Source organism: Muntiacus reevesi, chromosome 3 (assembly GCF_963930625.1).
Source record: "Muntiacus reevesi chromosome 3, mMunRee1.1, whole genome shotgun sequence".
In the NCBI taxonomy this organism is placed as follows: Eukaryota; Metazoa; Chordata; class Mammalia; order Artiodactyla; family Cervidae; genus Muntiacus; species Muntiacus reevesi.
The window spans coordinates 252,098,523-252,118,003 of record NC_089251.1 but is presented as its reverse complement, the minus strand read 5'-3'; the positions used below and the strand labels follow the sequence as shown (position 1 = coordinate 252,118,003).

General features: G+C 38.8%; 1 protein-coding gene across 1 annotated transcript in view; it reads left to right on the top strand.

Annotated features, from left to right (window-relative positions):
* The first annotated feature begins 437 nt into the window (after window positions 1-437).
* The window catches only part of CCDC141 (coiled-coil domain containing 141), a 226,216-nt gene continuing 207,172 nt past the window's right edge, over window positions 438-19,481 (top strand). The window contains exons 1-2 of the mRNA XM_065927937.1: window positions 438-656; window positions 3,036-3,158. Of these exons, the coding sequence (XP_065784009.1) occupies window positions 555-656; window positions 3,036-3,158 (225 nt within the window). The 5' untranslated portion in view covers window positions 438-554. The remainder of the gene's footprint in view (window positions 657-3,035; window positions 3,159-19,481) is intronic.

Below are 19,481 nucleotides of genomic sequence, written 5' to 3'. Positions count from 1 at the left end.
TTAATCCAAAAATGTATTTCAAACAATTTTGTGGCTTAGTCCCAGAATAAATACCAGAACTTGTTTTTAAAGTACATTTTCCGGAGTTTCCTTTGCATGAAGAAGACTTTAAAAAAATCTTGAAAAGACTGATATTCAGGTTAATGACTGGCTGGTTTCAAAGTTCACCATCACTGTATAGATTCAATGGCTAAAGTATCTTGGGTTGTCAGGATGGAATTCTTTTTCCATTTGCTATCAAACATCAGCTGATAGGCAGAGAGCTAGAAGCTGCCCTCTGCGTTTAAGATAATGGCCAAAATAACAGGCGTCAGTATTACCATACTAGGGGTGTGGCGATTCTCTCCCGTTCTTTCCTCTCTCTCTCTCATGATAAACTCAATGAGGTTGTCTATTTTTAACCTCCTGTTCTTTGCTTTTGGCAGAGTAATCAGTGCGAGCGGAGCTGTTTCCCTGAATGAATCCAAGTAACCCCAGTGGTTGCCTTCTGAAATGAGCAGCAGCCACACATCTGCACAGAGGCCGTCCAACGTGTAAACTGGTTCTAACGTACCATGTCCAGCCAAGAGAGTCCTGGTGTGGAGTCTTCTACGACGACAGTCAGTTCAGTAGCTGTGCAGGCTGGGGACTCCAAAATCGTTATAGCTGTCATAAAGGTAAGCAGACAACTTCCTTTTTTTTTCTATGTGGCTGTAAGCTTCTTGTTCTGTGCTGATAATCCTAAAAAACATTCCGCACCATCAGCAGTACACAGCAGATAGAAAATAACCCAGCAAGTACATCTTGATGCTTCTTTAAATTGGCAACTGAGAGGACCCTTTGCTAAGTTTCAGCCAGTTGCTAGAGTTTCTCTTTCAGTTAGCCATAAAACATCTACAGCAGCTTGATTTTTCAGAAAAGCAATAACAAACCCTACCGTATACTTTCAGTTTGGTTTTTAAAGACAAAGCATTTGTGACCACAGGTTTGTGATTGCTAGGCTTAAGAGTCCAGTGGACCTGTGAAATATCTGTGATTTTTGAGAGTGGATGTGATGAAGGAGGGAAGAGGAGGGTCCCAGCGGACAAGGGGCGGCGTTGCTTTCAGTGTGATGGAGCACAGGGAACTCCTAACAAGAGACAGTGACACTTGCCCTCTGCAGCTCTGGTTTTGACCTGGTGAAGGCACTAGAAAATCCTTGTCACACTGGTGAGAGGATGGAGACCCTACCAGGGAAGATGCGAAGGGCATGTGTCTAACTTGCCCTTAGCCACAGGAAATTGAAGCCACTTGGGACTTAAAGGGTTCTGCATGTTTTATGTCACACAGTTTGCCCATTTGCAAAGATGAGCACACATCTTTAGGTTGAAGAATGTATGCATGGTTTTATTCCCTATGAATATGTCCTACGAAAATTCCGGAAGCCTTTTGCTTGGATTTAGACAACTCACCACCTCAAGAATTCAGGGTTTAATGAAGGGAATCAGTGCTCACCAGCCTGTTACTTTCAAGACCCCACCAGGCTTAACCAAATGAATTTTCTGGCCTTTTGTAAGAAACATGGGCAATAAAGCCTGTTTAATTTCACTTAATTACTGCAAATTTTATGTTACTGTGAAAATTTGAAACAGGAAAGCAGTACTTGACATTGAACAAAATGATTTCAGTCTAGAAGTACTGAAAGCATGGAATGCAAAGTGTTCCTACCAAGGACGCTTGCCCAGGGCTCTCGAGACTTGGTCTCACAATAACAGGGCCTCTGCTGAGTCCCTTGACCTCTATTCTTTTCAAAGGCAATGGATGGACATGGAAAAAAGCCAGAAGCAAAAGTAGCAGAATTGAAAATTTGCATGTCATTTTATGATGTTCTGAGTAACTCCAAATATCAGCAGTGAGGGAAAAAGAGGAAAAATTACTGTTGTTTTTGTTTTGATTCACTTTTCTTTCCCTCAAATATGAAACATTTATTTGAGTAGGGTGAGAAAGAATGCATATAGAATAAATGATAAAAGAATCAGTGCTAAATTGACAGTAAGGAAAAAAACAACTCTGAAATTATACTGGAAACTCTTAACTACAACTCTTTTTAAGAAAGTTCCCTCCATCCTGCCTCCTCAGCTCCCTAAGTTCACTGCTGTGCTGTTTGAAATAAACTCCAAGCTGTTCAAAATGGAAAGCGTGTCTTAATAGAAGTGCTTGTGTCTGATTTATGTGGGCTTCTCGTTTCTAAAGTCTCAGGTTACTAATGATCTAGAATAGACATGTAGTTTTCTCATTTATCCTCAGCAATTCACTTAGCCAAGTGCATGTGCCCGGCAGTGCTTCCTCTTCCTTAATCAATATTGCTTCTTAAAAAAGCAATTCCTTAGGAAATACAGTGATGAATTATATCTTGGGGCAGGACACTGAAAGGGTCCTTCATGTGGAAAACAAGTTGACTGCATTCAAATGGCAGTTGTCACACATCTGATTTCACTGATATTTTTGTACGTACTTTATTGAATATTCAACAATAAAATTTGAAAAATATTATGTTTTAACTTTGAAATAAACTAAGAATCACTTGCTTCATCTGCTGTTTATTCTTTCTGATCAGTTCAGCAAGGTTAAAGACATAGATTAGCATAAATTACATTTGTGAAACCTTTCCCTTTGGTGAAGTTCACACCTTACTCAAATCACTATGTTTATAGAATTTGGTTTTTTTTTGAGCAAGAGAATGTAAATTGTGTGAATTATTCTATAATTTTGTACTATTCAATAATACATAACCTATTGTAAATGTTCCTTATTTGGGAATTTTTAATTTAAATCTAATATGCTAAGAGAAAAGAATTTATCCTATGAGTAAAAAAAAGAAAAGTCAGGGCATGGATTTATGTTAGAACTGTTTCAATTTAAGTAAGACCTATCTCTATAGAAAGGTTAAACTCTTCACAATGTAACTGGAAACTTTGAAGGAAAAAAAAAAAAACAAAAGAAAAGGAGAAGGAGAAGGGTAAAAGGGAAGGAATAAGGGGAACTAAAAGTGCATTTTATTTCATTTTTATTTTTAGTGTGGCAAATGGGTACAACTTCAGTTGGCTGAATCACAGCCCAATCTTCTAGAAATTGGAAGCAATCAAGATGAAACCAAAAAACTTCTTCACGATCATGAACTTCTTTTGGCCAAACTCAAGGTAAGATATTAAGATATGAAGCAGATACAAAATTAAGAAGAAATTAAAAGCTATTTCTTACACTTCCCCTTGATTCTCCCTTATGTCACTGACCTATGGCTGTTTCAACTTCATGCCAGATAGATAATGGAAAAACACTATATTTGAGCAAACACCAACACTGGAGAAAAGTAACAAGGCTTTTTTTTTAAACTATCCCTAATTTGATGGAAAATATGGAGTGATAATATTTTCACTGTGGATAAATAAGTATTTTCTTTTTTCCTGGCTACCTTCATGAAAAAAAATTCCATCATTTCCATTTCATGCAATGTACTGTCAAGCCACAACAACAGATCCAAACTTGTATTATTAATGATACCTGCTGGCAAAAAGAATATAGAGGGTTTTTCCCCCTTGAACTATTGAAAAGATCTGATTTTATACTTACTATTGAGTTCTTGAAACCACGGAATAGTTTTAATGAAGAGTTATTATTGTGTATATGTTGTGACTATTTAAGAATCTAAAAACAATGTTGGTTTGTGATTGCCAGATAAGATATCTACTCAGAGACAGGAATATAGTTTGTGGGGTCCAGCACAAAGTGAAAAAGCAGGAAGAAGCTTTTTCTTGGCCTGTGATGGTGTTTTTAAAATCTGTTATTTAATGTCTGACTCCTTTGGGCAGGGGAATATGTTGGGGGTCAGTGCAGCCCCCACAGACATGGGGGCTCAGCCCCAGCTCAGTGTATAGGGTGTGGGCCTGACCCCAACCTTTCTGAGCTGTGCCCTCACACCTCCCAGGGCAGAGGACAGAGGTCATTGAGCAGGGGCAGGGGAGCAGACAGGATAACAAAGTTTCTCTCCCCGGAGGGACGGACCACATGGTGAGTGAGGCTCCCATCCCTCAGCGCTTCCTCTGTTGCCCCATTGAACCTTACTTATGGAACACAGAATCAGAGATAAAATTGTTAAGAACTTCAAGACAGTAATAGGTAAAACATTAAACCCCAAGTGGTTTCTCCTTCTGAGAATGGAACCCTGTGCAGCAGCGAACCCTGTGAGTAATAACCCTCGTAGGCAAATGAGTGTCATTACTAAAATCAAAGAGGCTGGATTCAGAAGTCTACAATGACTGGGTATTCTGTGTCACTAGTACTTTAATATTGCTTGCTTCTTTGAACATCTAGGCTGGAATTTACACTTGCTTTCTAGATTTAGAGGCAGAGCTGATAGGCATCTGACAAGTACCAGCAGCAGTAGTAAAAGTAAAAGGATAAATCAGACTGAGAAGTTGAAGAAAGAGTTAATACTGGAACAGGAGGGTATTAGAGTCTAGAATTTATTCTCCTGTGTAGATAGCTCCTTGTTCTTCAAGGTAGAAATCCCTGGTGACCAGGAAGTCCTTCGTATGTCTTAAAAAACACATGCTGATGTAAGCAGTCATTGAACCAGGGATCAAAAGGCCTATGTTTTAGTGCTAATTTTGCTTCCCTGGTGGCTCAGATGGTAAAGAATCTGCCTGTAATGCAGGAGACGTTGGTTCGATCCCTGGGTTGGGAAGATCTCCTGGAGAAGGTAATGGCTACCCACTCCAGTATTCTTGCCTGGAGAATCCCATGGACAGTGGAGCCTGGTGGGCTGCAGTCCATGGGGTTGCAGAGTCGAACATGACCAAGTGACTAAGCACATACACACATGCCAATAGCTGGTTTAGTTTGGCTAATAATTCAAGGTTTTGCTGTGACAGAAAAAGCTCAATTTTATGAATTGTGGAAATGCAACACTTCCCTACACTTCTTGTTTATCCATAGAGGTTTACTTTCTCAAGGTCTCTGTGTCCCCAGCCCCTTCATACATACCTGCAGTTAACCCGGAAACTGAATGTCTTCCCCAGGTCCTGCTAGCAATCCATGCCCAGCCAGCACTGTCAGGTCCGCTGATGAGCTATGGGTGGTGGGGAAGCTCACAGCAGTCTGGGTTTCTCGGGCTACCTCTTTTCCCCCAGCCCTATTTCTATCCAGACCTCCAATTCCAGGGAGAATTCTTTCTGAAGCAGAGCAGTTCATCTCTCCTTGACAACTGTGCTCAAATTTGCACACCTGAATCTATGCAGGAGCATAGCTAGAAGAGGGTTTTCTATTCATGGGATTCATGTGTAAAAGGTGCTCGTGATTCTCAGTTGTTAAGTCTCGTCCTTTAATGCCAGTCTTCTGGACCTTAGGCTTTTATCTGTAAAGATGATTGGGAGAGGATGGATCAAAGGTTCATGTCTATTGTGGATCTTGTCTTGATGGGCAATGAAATAGTGGAACCATTCTCCCTCTCTGCTTGTGGCTAAGAACCTGAGGTCTTAAGCAGAAAGACCTTTTGACTTCATGCAGATCTCTAGCTATGACCTCTTAGAGGCCATCTCCCATACCATCTCCTAACCCAACAAACCAGCCACTTACCCCCAAGAAATTTTTAGTAGTACCATCATCTTGGTTAAAAAAAAAATCAAGGAGTCTGAAGTCTGTTTCATATTTGCTGACAAAAGACTTTCTTAAATAAGAGGAATGTGAATTCCATATTGCAAATGGCTGGAGTAACTTAATTTACCAGTTATTATGTTGTTAGGGTAGGTACAATCTTAACCTGTAGCAGGAAATTGTTGTACTGAGTTATTTTTAATATGAGCTCTTTGAATGATAGGAACATTAGCAGTTCGATAAGCCAATAATATTTAATATTTAATGTTCACTCCAGTGTTTTCCCTATGCGCAGGGCCCTGAGATTTGTTCTAATTATAAAGAAGAATGTACTATTAGGAGTATTGGGAGGGTGTAGGAGTTCTGTGCTGAGTCCACTCTGCTTTGGACAAAGTAGTTAGCCTCTGTGGTCTCAGGTTATTTATTTGAAAAATTATGATAGTAATTGATACCTTCAAACACCTACAAAGGAAATCTGGGGGGGGGTGGCGGGCGGAATGCAATGATTTACAGAAGTGCTTGCTGCCTTGAAAAGAAAAAGTAGTATAATTATTCTGTTGATAACTAATATATCAGAGAAATTTGAGAATTTAATTTTATAGGGAAACTATTTTCTGCCTTCCATTAAAATTATCTCAAATCCTAATAATTTAGAGTAAAGGGGAAAATTCTGGTGACACAGAATTTGCTGGAGTGTTTCTAATGTTGGTAATGTCTATACCCCAGAGACCTTATTTTCCTTTCAACAGAGTACTTAACCATTTCTATGGAGTGTCCAGAGAGAAATATTTCCCTATTTTCAGCGGGGGAAAACATAAACATGTGGAGAAAACATTCATTCCCTAAAGGCATCTAGATTCTCAAACCACACTCGATGATTATTTTAATGAGAAAGAAGGAATTCAGGAAAGGAAAGAGCAAAATGTAAGCAGGTAACAAAGATCTGTCTGTGGCCCCTGTCTGCACCACATCCTCAGGTGGTTCAAGGAGGAAAGAAAGGTCAGAAATGCCTTAGGAATGTTTCTGAAAACATTCTGCCCCTTATCATCTGTCTTGCTACTAACTGCATTGCTATTGTGCAAAGGAATTACAACTATGTTGTTGTTTAGTCACTAAGTCATGTCTCTTTTGTGACCCTATGGACTGTACCCCACTAGCTCCTCTGTCTGTAGGATTTCCCAGGGAAATACTGGAGTGGGTCGCCATTTCCTTCTCCAGGGCATCTTCCTGACCCAGGGATCGAACCCATGTCTCCTGCATTGGCAGGTGGATTCTTTACCATCTGAGCCACCAGGAAAGCCCAGCTACAACTATAAGAGCCAAGAAAACCTCTGGACCCTGGCTCCTGTATTTGTTTTTAATATATGATATTAGCATTCAGTTAAGAATGAACTTTTAAAATATAAAATACTAAAAAGTTCACCTCTGACTTGACTCATAAATCTATTGACTTCCTGATTCCAACTTCATCTCTGACCCAGTGAATGTTTATTTTTGTCCTATTTTTCTTTACTTAGATAAAAATGAATAGTCAAAATATATTAGTTGTAGTAGTCCTACTAAAACTTATTTCTTTTTTTTTTCCATTTATTTTTATTAGTTGAAGTCTAATTACTTTACAGTATTGTAGTGGGTTTTGTCATACATTGACATGAATCAGCCATGGATTTGCATGTATTCCCCATCCTGATCCCCGCTCCCACCTGGCTCTCTACCCGATCCCTCTGGGTCTTCCCAGTGCCCCAGGCCCGAGCACTTGTCTCATGCATCCAACCTGGGCTGGTGATCTGCTAAAACTTATTTCTTAAATAAAGAATAGTGTGATTTTTCTCCTATAAACTGCTATAAAATATGTAAAATCGTATTTAGTATGAATAAATCATTAAAAAAATTTTGTGGTAAATATATGAATTTGCAATTTCAATCATTTTTTTCATTTTTTAAAATTTATCATTCATCAAGGACCTATGATGTATTTAGCATGGATGAAAAGAGAAAATGAAACATAAAGACATTAAAAAACTTATAATTTAGTAAAACACAATAAGACAAGAACGCTATTATAATTAGAAGACAAAAGGTAATAAGTACTACATGCATTTATTTATTTATTATTTTTTTATTGGGATATAGTTGCTTTACAATATTGTGTTGTTTTCTGCTGTACAACAGACTGAATTGGCTATGAGTATACATATGTCCCTTCCATCTGGACCTCCCTCGCACTGTCCCCACCCCCCATAGCTAGCTATCTTACTACATGGTACTGTAAATATGTCAGTCCCAGTCTCCCAATTCATCCCACCTCCCATTTCCTCCCCACCGCGTCCACCTATTTGTTCCCTATGTCTGTGTCTCTTTTCCTGCCCTGCAAATAGGTTCATCTGGACCATTTTTCCAGATTTCCACATATATGTGTTAACACATGCTCTTTGTTTTTCTCTTTCTGACTGACTTCACTCTGTAAGACATCCGTGTCCATCCATGTCTCCAGATGACCCAATTTTGTTCTTTTTAATGGCTAAGTAATATTCATTGGGTATATATACCACATCTTTATTCATTCATCTGTCAGTTATCTTTAAATGTACAATTCAGTGGCATTAACTGTGTTCACAATGTCGTGCGTCCATTACAGCTATCAACTTCCCACCCGAGTTTTCATCACCCCAAACAGAAACTCTGTACCTGTTAAGCAAAGATTCCCACCCCTTTCCCTGGTTAACCTCTCTAATCTACTTTCTGCCCTTAAGAATTTGTCTATTTTAGGTATTTCATGTAAATAGAATCATATAATATTTATCCCTTTGTGTCTGGCTTACTTCATTTACCATATAATGTTTGCAAGATTCATTCATGTTGTAGCAGGTGTGAGAATTTCATTTCTTTTTATGAATGAATAATATTTAAATATATGGATATGCCACATTTTATTTGTTCATTCACCTGACCATGAACACTTGGGTTATTTCCACTTTTCAGATGTTGTAAATAATGCTACAGTGAACAGTGGTGTACAAGTATCTGTTTGAATACCTGCTTCCAATTCTTCTGGAGTGGAATTGCTTGGTCGTTGGGCTTTTCTATGCTAACGCTTTGAGAAAACACCAAAATGTTTTTCACAGTGGCTGTGCCATATTACATTCCCACCAGCCATGTACAATGCATTCCAGTTTCTTCACATCATTGCTAACCTTGTTATTTTCTGTGTGTGTACTTGAGTGTATTTAATTATAGTCATCCTGTTTGATGAAGTGGTATCTCAGGGTTGTTTTGATTTGTATTTCTCTAATGACTAATGATGCTAAACATCTTCTCATGTGCTTACTGGACAGTCGTACACCTTCTTTGGAGAAATGTCTTTGCCTACTTTTTAGCTGGGGTATTTGTTTTGTTTTGTTTTTTTATTGAGTTACAAGAATTCTTTGCATATTCTGGATATAAATTCCTATAAAAGCCTCATTATAGGATTTGCAGATATTTTCTCCCATTCTGTAGATTATCATTTCATTTTGTTCATGATGGTCTTTAATCATATATTTTAATAAAGTAAGACTGTGTGACTTGAATTATATATATTTACATGTTGAAAAAAATTTTAGCATGTGTGTTGTGAATGTGATAGAATGGTTTAGGACAGGGTTGGAAGAGGACTAACATATTTTACAAGATCTGTGTCATAACAATGATTTACCCTAAATGTTTACTTCATATAGGAGACTTATTTTCTCTCCTTTCTGTTTTCCTGTAAGACCCACAAGTTAGGAAATTCTTCTCTCTCAGAAATGTTGGAAAAGATGCTTTCAGCCATGTCTCCTCTTCCTGTAGGAGTGAGGGGCACTGTGTTACCAGCTGGTGAGACTAGGGGAGTGGCCAGCATGGGGAAGCCAGCCTCAAGGGCTCTCTCTGCAGACCATGACTGCCTGTGGCTGCAGGTTCTCTGTTCTTTCTGCTTCTGCTGCTTTGGCCAGATGTCCCTGCATGGCAGAACAGGCCACAGTCTGGCCTACACAGAGCAGCCAAATACATGTCTATACTTCAGTCCCAGTTCTATCCAGAGGCAGGTCCCAAGGACTAGGTTTTAAAGAAGAAAAAGTAGAAAGTCAAATCAAACACACCCTCCAGTCCAGCTTTGCCAGTAAGAATAGCAGATATTTTGATCCGTATGTATGGATTTAGATGTCTGTTTCTCAATTGATTTGGAATCTTGAGGGGAGAGAGGTGAAATTAATTGTCACCTTCCAAATTCCAACACTTCATTGATCTGTGGTTCAAAGGAATCTGTGTCGTAGTGTTCTGTACATGTAAAGTATCTGTCATAGTTTGCTGATCATTTTGACGAAGGTCATGGAAACAGTATGGAAACAGTGCAGGGTTCTTGGGGGAGTGGGAGCCAGTGGGCAGTATGATTTCTCTTTTATGCTTTTGAGAATAGAGAGCTTTTCCATTTAAAAAATGAAACTAGTATTCTCACAACTAAGAAACAGCAAAACGTCCTAGTGATTTTCCCTGGCTGACATAGCACTTTCCTAGCAGTATACAGGGTATTTCTCTTCCCGGACATTCAATTCCAGCGCACAGTATGGAGCTGTGGGGTGAAACAGAATTTAGATAATATTCTTTAGATTTTGAAAGTACCATAGGCAAGCTTATAAAAAATTGTTTTTATGAGATAAGTTGGCTTAAGGGGCTGAAGAGTCCATGCCAATAGGCTTCTCAGACATGAAGTAAAGGCACGTTAAGATCTGGGCTAAGCAGCTCAAACTGGTTTGTCTATAGCATATGTCCATACTTAATGAAGTATTGATTCAAGTTGATTTACTAGAGGGGAAGGAATTCTATAAGGAGACATTTTTTGTCAGCACAGAGACTGAAGGGTAAAATTTTGGCAAGGATACCCTCTATCTTACCCGTGTCTTGGTTTAGCAGTCAAGGTTAGGCTCCTTGGCAGAAGCTGAAGGGTCCATGGGAAATATGAAACGCTCATCGTATTTCTCTGTGGTTGGGACACCAAGTGACACAGAGTCGGAAGGAATTGAAGCTTTTCCACACTTCTGCAGGGAACAGAGCAGGGCTCGGGTATAGCAGGGAACAGAGCAGGGCTCGGGTATAGCAAATGCTGATTTGACAACCCTGGAAGGCCCCAATGTTTGGGAAGATATGGCAGATTAAAGGTGACCATGGCTTTGTAGTAGAGTCTGAAGTCAGGCAGGTTGATTCCTCCAGTTCCATTCTTCTTTCTCAAGATTACTTTGGCTATTCGAGGTTTTTTGTATTTCCATACAAATTGTGAAATTATTTGTTCTAGTTCTGTGAAAAATACCGTTGGTAACTTGATAGGGATTGCATTGAATCTATAGATTGCTTTGGGTAGAATAGCCATTTTGATAATATTGATTCTTCCAATCCATGAGCACGGTATGTTTCTCCATCTGTTTGTGTCCTCTTTGATTTCTTTCATCAGTGTTTTATAGTTTTCTATGTATAGGTCTTTTGTTTCTTTAGTTAGATATACTCCTAAGTATTTTATTCTTTTTGTTGCAATGGTGAATGGTATTGTTTCCTTAATTCCTCTTTCTGTTTTTTCATTGTTAGTGTATAGGAATGCAAGGGATTTCTGTGAGTTAATTTTATATCCTGCAACTTTACTATATTCATTGATTAGCTCTAATAATTTTCTGGAAGATTCTTTAGGGTTTTCTATGTAGAGGATCATGTCATCTGCAAACAGCGAGAGTTTCACTTCTTCTTTTCCTATATGGATTCCTTTTATGTCTTTTTCTGCTCTGATTGCCTCCAACTAATAAAATAATATTAAAAAAATAAATAAAAAAAAAAGAAAAAAAAAAAAAAAAAAAAGGTGACCATGGTGTCTTCGGCACGCCTCCCATTGAGAAGCGGGATCTACGTTTATTCCCTTAAAACCAGGCAGACTCTGGCTGCTTTGAGCAAATGAATATAGCATAGGGGATGATGATGCGGTGCCAGTTTCCAGTCCAGTCTCAAGAGACTTTTACTTTGACTTCCTGTAATTCCAAAGAGTCACTCCTGGAACCTAACCCGTTGAGTAAGTCAAGGGGCATCATAGAGAGGCCCGTGTGGAGACAACCTGGGTGTCCCAGCAGCCGCTCTGGCTGGCCAGTCGTGTGAGTGAACCACCTGGAAACTGATTCTCCAGACCTGGCTGGACTGCCAACCTGACCTGTACAGAGTAGGGACAAGTATTACCCACTTAGCCCAGCCTGAGAATTAACTGTGAGCAAAATAAATAATTGTCTTTTTAGGTCTTCAGGATGTGCAGTGGTTTGTCACACAGCAATAGATAACTGGAAACAAGGGCAGCAGTGATGCTGGCATCCTCATGAATGAAAACAGACAGGTAGAAGAATAGAAGAGTTTTCATGCGGAGACAGTTGAGAAGTAGAGCTGGGATTCTCTAAAATGAAAGATGGCATGATAATACTAATGATAAATAAAAAGGAAACTTTGAAGTTTGTGAGTGATCTACTTTTAGAGAAACGAAAGCAGATTCAAAGATATCTGTTATAATGCTCATCTCTTTGACTTGAATTTGATATTCTTTCTTGGTCAGGAGGAAAAAGTCTTTAGTTATAACTCAGCACACAGGGATGTGTGCAAAATATTATGGCTATATAGTGGAAGGAGTGACTAATTCTTCCAGGAAAACTAGGGGAAGCTTGACAGAGAAGGTGATATATGAGCTGTTTTGTAGGTGAGTATGAGTTTTCCAGACATCATTGACCAATTTAAAGGACAAACAATGAACTAGAGGGAAAATACTTTCAATTTATATGACAACAAAAGGATTATTATACTCCTTTATATTGATAAGAGAGACAAATAAATCAAATATAAATACTAGACTATTCACAGAGGAGAGACAAACTGCCAGTAAGCATGTAAAAAGATGTTCAACATCAATAATGCTCTAAGAAATGAAACTAGATAATGATAAAAAGTAAATCATTCATTGCCTGTTCAGTTGCTAAGTCGTGTCTGACTCTTTGCGACCTCATGGACTGTAACATGCCAGGGTCTTCTATCCTCCACTGTATCCCAGAGTTTGCTCAAATTCATGTCCATTGAGTTGGTGATGCTATCTAACCATCTCATCCTCTGCTGCCCCCTTCTCTGTCTATCCACCACTATAAGTTAAAATATTGGTAACATCTGGTAATGGTGAGAATGTGAGGAAAACAGCATTCTATACTGTTGGTGAGAATCTGGATTATTAAAAGTATTTTGGAAACTTGCAAGCATTAAAATATAAAATGCTCACATCCTGAGATTCAGCAACCTCACCTCTGGAAATCGATCCTTGGAAATGAAAACTCTAGTAAAGATACATATATGAAGTTGCTTTCTTATGATATTAAGCATCTTTTCACATGTTTTGATAGAATAACTGGAAACAAAAAAATGTCCAATAATGGGGGAATGAAGTATAGGAAGATTATTTATGTTTCTTTTATACTGTAGGAGAGTATCTTGAGCCCTAGGTATAGTATTGCCGTGACATGGACAAACTCTTTTTGAGTGTTTAAACCAGTGCTGGTTGGGCTTTACATTGTCGCCAACGTATTCCTATTACAAAAATTGGGTCAAAAGTCAGGATCATAACTACCGTTTTTGAGGTCATAGACCTGTAGCTTCCAAGTTGTTAATTACTTAGAAAGTAATCCTCCTTTAAAATATAAATCTACAAACAAAAAGTTTCTACAGAAAGTAGAACACATAGTGCTTACTAGTTATGTAAGAAAGGGTTTTGGTCTAAGATTTGGACTGAAAAGGCAGAATTCTGACAGCTCAAGATATTTAAGTGAGGGGTGGCCAAGGTTAGATGATAGCACAGAATCTACTCACTGCCACTCCGAATCTTCAGTATGCACCGAGTTAGATTAAATGTCGGGATAAAAATATGCCTTTTGTATTCTATTCAGATGACAACAGATACTTCTGCTCCAGAAAAAACAGACTTAATCAAGAATGAGGGAATTTTGTTTTGTTTATTTAAGTCTACTACACTCCTACCTGATTAGCCTTAGCCAGAATGCATCTTGTCTAAACAACAACCTTATTTTAAATTTACTTTAAGTACAAATGCGTAAAACTCAAGATGTTTTCAAATAACATGGCTCTGTCATTCTCATGACAAGTCTAGCTATTACTCCTCAGGAGAATACGGCGAACTTCTGATTCTGTGGTTAGACGTATCCTTTAAATGACTAATACCTGTGTCCTTCATCTCCCGCCTAACACATATTTGAAGTTCAGGGACTTGACTGAGATTAGAATTTTTGTCTTTTTCTTTAAAAAAAAAAAAAAAGTCTTAAAATTGGATACTCATTCTACTTCCAGGAAAGATGGACTAAATGCCTTCCACCCTGTCTCCATTAAATGCAGCTATAAACCTGGCAGAATGTATGTGTGCTAAGGATGCTGAAAATGAGGGACTAGCATGTAGATTAGGGAAAGTGTCAAGAATTCCAAAGATCACCAAGCCAGCAGTGTTGTTGCTTTTCCCCCCTCTCTTCAATATTACTCAGCTCAGATCAAAAGCAAATTTACACCCTGAAGAATGCATCAGATACGGACAGAAAATTTTTCAGAAAAGTCTTCTCTTTCAGATCTGAGACCTAGAAAGAGGTCTTCTGTGAGTTAGAAAGGGAAGAAACACCTTGATTTTTTTTTTTTTTTTTTTTGCCTTGTGTTTTCCTATTCTCTCTGCTCCAACCCAGGCAATTACCAAGTGTTGGTAAAGCTGGAGGCTGTAGGCAGGTGTCTAAATCTCTGAGAGAAGGGATCTTATCTCTGACCAAGGAACTGTGGTCCCCAGTTTAGTCACTCAGTTGTGTCCAACTCTTTGCAAGCCCATGGACTGCAGCACGCCAGGCTTTCCAGTCCATCACCAACTCCTGGAGCTTGCTCAAACTCATGTCCATCGAGTCGATGATACCATCCAACCATCTCATCCTCTGTCGTTCTCAACTCCTTCCGCCTTTAATCTTTCCCAGTACCAGGGTCTTTTCCTGTGAATCAGTTCTTCACATCAGGTAGCCAAAGTATTGGAACTTCAGCATCAGTCCTTCCAATTAATATTCAGGATTGATTTCTTTTAGGATGGACTAGTTTGATCTCCTTGAAGTCCAAGGGACCCTCAAGAATCTTTTCCAACAACACAGTTCAAAAGCATCAATTCTTTGGTGCTCAACTTTCTTTATAGTCCAACTCTCATGTCCATACATATTCAGTTCAATTCAGTTTAGTTGCTCAGTCGTGTCCGACTCTTTGCCACCCCATGAACCACAGCACGCCAGGCCTCCCTGTCCATCACCAACTCCCAGAGTCCACCCAAACCTGATGTCTCTCAAGTTGGTGATGCCATCCAACCATCTCATCCTCTGTAGTCCCCTTCTCCTCCTGCCCTCAATCTTTCCCGGCATCAGGGTCTTTTCCAATGAGTCAACTCTTTGCATGAGGTGGCCAAAGTATTGGAGTTTCAGCTTCAGCATCAGTCCTTCCAATGAACACTCAGGCCTGATCTGCTTTAGGATGGATTGGTTGGATCTCCTTGCAGTCCAAGGAACTCTCAAGAGTCTTCTCCAACACCACAGTTCAAAAGCATCAATTCTTCAGCACTCAGCTGAGTACTGGAAAAACCATAGCTTTGACTAGATGAACATTTTTCAGCAAAGTAATGCCTCTGCTTTTTAATATGTTGTCTTGGTTGATCATAGCTTTTCTTCCAAGGAGCAGGCATCTTTTAATTTTATGGCTGCAGTCCCCATCCACAGTAAGTTTGGAGCCCAAGAAAATAAAGTCTCACTGTTTCCATTGTTTCCCCATCTATTTGCCATGAAGTGATGGGACCAGATGTCATGATGTTAGTTTTTTGAATGTTGAGTTTTAAGCCAGCTTTTTCAATTTTCTCTTTCACTTTCATCAAGAGGCTCTTTAGTTCTTTTTTGCTTTCTGCCATAAGGGTGGTTGTCATCTGCATGTCTGAGGTTGTTGATATTTTTCCCAGCGAGCTTGATTCCAGCTTGTGCTTCTTCCAGCCTGGCATTTTGCTTGATGTACTCTGGATGTAAGTTAAATAAAGCAAGGTGACAGAGTACAGCCTTGACATACTCCTTTCCCAGTTTGGAACCTGTCCATTGCTCCATGTCTGGTTCTAATTGTTGCTTTTTGACCTGCATGTAGATTTCTTAGGAGGCAGGTTAAGGTGGTCTGGTATTCCCATCTCTTTAAGAATTTTCTAGTTTGTTGTGATCCACACAGTCAAAGGCTTTGGCATAGTCAATAAAGCAGAAATAGATGTTTTTCTGGAAGTCTCGTGCTTTTTGTATGATCCAATGGATGTTAGCAGTTTGATCTCTGGCTCCTCTGCCTTTTTTTTTTTTTTTTTTCTTTTTTTTTTTTTTAATATTATTTTATTAGTTGGAGGCCAATCACTTTACAACATTTCAGTGGGTTTTGTCATACATTGATGTGAATCAGCCATATAGTTACATGTATTCCCCATCCCGATCCCCCCTCCCACCTCCCTCCCCACCCGACTCCTCAGGGTCCTCCCAGTGCACCAGGCCCGAGCACCTGACTCATGTATCCCACCTGGGCTGGTGGTCCGTTTCACCATAGATAATATACATGCTGTTCTTTCAAAACATCCCACCCTCACGTTCTCCCCCAGAGTTCAAAAGTCTGTTCTGTATTTCTGTGTCTCTTTTTCTGTTTTGCATATAGGGTTATCGCCACCATCTATCTAAATTCCGTATATATGTGTTAGTATACTGTAATGTTCTTTATCTTTCTGACTTACTTCACTCTGTATAATGGGCTCCAGTTTCATCCATCTCATTAGAACTGATTCAAATGAATTCTTTTTAACGGCTGAGTAATATTCCATGGTGTATATGTACCACAGCTTCCTTATCCATTCATCTGCTGATGGGCATCTAGGTTGCTTCCATGTCCTGGCTATTATAAACAGTGCTGCGATGAACATTGGGGTGCACGTGTCTCTTTCAGATCTGGATTCCTCAGTGTGTATGCCCAGCAGTGGGATTGCTGGGTCGTATGGCAGTTCTATTTCCAGTTTTTTAAGAAATCTCCACACTGTTTTCCATAGTGGCTGTACTAGTTTGCATTCCCACCAACAGTGTAAGAGGGTTCCCTTTTCTCCACACCCTCTCCAGCATTTATTGCTTGTAGACTTTTGGATAGCAGCCATCCTGACTGGCGTGTAATGGTACCTCATTGTGGTTTTGATTTGCATTTCTCTGATGATGAGTGATGTTGAGCATCTTTTCATGTGTTTGTTAGCCATCTGTATGTCTTCTTTGGAGAAATGTCTGTTTAGTTCTTTGGCCCATTTTTTGATTGGGTCATTTATTTTTCTGGAATTGAGCTTCAGGAGTTGCTTGTATATTTTTGAGATTAATCCTTTGTCTGTTTCCTCATTTGTTATTATTTTCTCCCAATCTGAGGGCTGTCTTTTCACCTTACTTATAGTTTCCTTTGTTGTGCAAAAGCTTTTAATTTTCATTAGGTCCCATTTGTTTATTTTTGCTTTTATTTCCAATATTCTGGGAGGTGGGTCATAGAAGATCTTGCTGTGATTTATGTCGGAGAGTGTTTTGCCTATGTTCTCCTCTAGGAGTTTTATAGTTTCTGGTCTTACATTTAGATCTTTAATCCATTTTGAGTTTATTTTTGTGTATGGTGTTAGGAAGTGTTCTAGTTTCATTCTTTTACAAGTGGTTAACCAGTTTTCCCAGCACCACTTGTTAAAGAGATTGTCTTTTTTCCATTGTATATCCTTGCCTCCTTTGTCAAAGATAAGCTGTCCATAGGCCAGTGCTAAGGGGAAGGTTCATAGCATTACAGGCACACATCAAGAAACAAGAAAAAAGCCAAATAAATAACCTAACTCTACACCTAAAACAATTAGAGAAGGAAGAAATGAAGAACCCCAGGGTTAGCAGAAGGAAAGAAATCTTAAAAATTAGGGCAGAAATAAATGCAAAAGAAACTAAAGAGACCATAGCAAAAATCAACAAAGCTAAAAGCTGGTTTTTTGAAAAAATAAACAAAATTGACAAACCATTAGCAAGACTCATTAAGAAACAAAGAGAGAAGAACCAAATTAACAAAATAAGAAATGAAAAGGGTGAGATCACAACAGACAACACTGAAATCCAAAGGATCATAAGAGACTACTACCAGCAGCTCTATGCCAATAAAATGGACAACTTGGATGAAATGGACAAATTCTTAGAAAAGTATAACTTTCCAAAACTGAACCAGGAAGAAATAGAAGATCTTAACAGACCCATCACAAGCAAGGAAATCGAAACTGTAATCAGAAATCTTCCAGCAAACAAAAGCCCAGGACCAGATGGCTTCACAGCTGAATTCTACCAAAAATTTAGAGAAGAGCTAACACCTATCTTACTCAAACTCTTCCAGAAAATTGCAGAAGAAGGTAAACTTCCAAACTCATTCTATGAGGCCACCATCACCCTAATTCCAAAACCAGACAAAGATGCCACAAAAAAAGAAAACTACAGGCCAATATCACTGATGAACATAGATGCAAAAATCCTTAACAAAATTCTAGCAAACAGAATCCAACAACATATTAAAAAAATCATACACCATGACCAAGTGGGCTTTATCCCAGGAATGCAAGGATTCTTTAATATCCGCAAATCGATCAACGTAATACACCACATTAACAAATTGAAAGATAAAAAACATATGATTATCTCAATAGATGCAGAGAAAGCCTTTGACAAAATTCAACACTCATTTATGATTAAAACTCTCCAGAAAGCAGGAATAGAAGGAACATACCTCAACATAATAAAAGCTATATATGACAAACCCACAGCAAGCATCACCCTCAATGGTGAAAAATTGAAAGCATTTCCTCTGAAATCAGGAACAAGACAAGGATGCCCACTCTCACCACTACTATTCAACATAGTGTTGGAAGTTTTGGCCACAGCAATCAGAGCAGAAAAAGACATAAAAGGAATCCAGATAGGAAAAGAAGAAGTGAAACTCTCGCTGTTTGCAGATGACATGATCCTCTACATAGAAAACCCTAAAGACTCTACCAGAAAATTACTAGAGCTAATTAATGAATATAGTAAAGTTGCAGGATATAAAATTAACACACAGAAATCCCTTGCATTCCTATACACTAACAATGAAAAAACAGAAAGAGAAATTAAGGAAACAATACCATTCACCATTGCAACAAAAAGAATAAAATACTTAGGAGTATATCTACCTAAAGAAACAAAAGACCTATACATAGAAAACTATAAAACACTGATGAAAGAAATCAAAGAGGACACAAACAGTTGGAGAAACATACCGTGTTCATGGATTGGAAGAATCAATATTGTCAAAATGGCTATTCTACCCAAAGCAATCTATAGATTCAATGCAATCCCTATCAAGCTACCAACGGTATTTTTCACAGAACTAGAACAAATAATTTCACAATTTGTATGGAAATACAAAAAATCCTCTGCCTTTTTTAAATCCAGCTGGAAAATCTGGAAGTTCTTGGTTCACATAATGTTGGAGCCTAGCTTGGAGAATGTTGAGCATTGCTTTGCTAATGCGTGAGATGAGTACAATTGTGTGGTAGTTTGAACATTCTTTGTCATTGCCTTTCTTTGGGATTGGAATGAAAACTGACCTTTTCCAGTCCTGTGGTCCCCAAACTTGTCATGGATTCACATTCCTTTTTTCTTCCCTCTGTTCTCCCCACTGCTTGGTACTGCAGATACAGTGGTGTGAGGGAAATTAAAGCCCCAGGTTTCAGGCTAGAG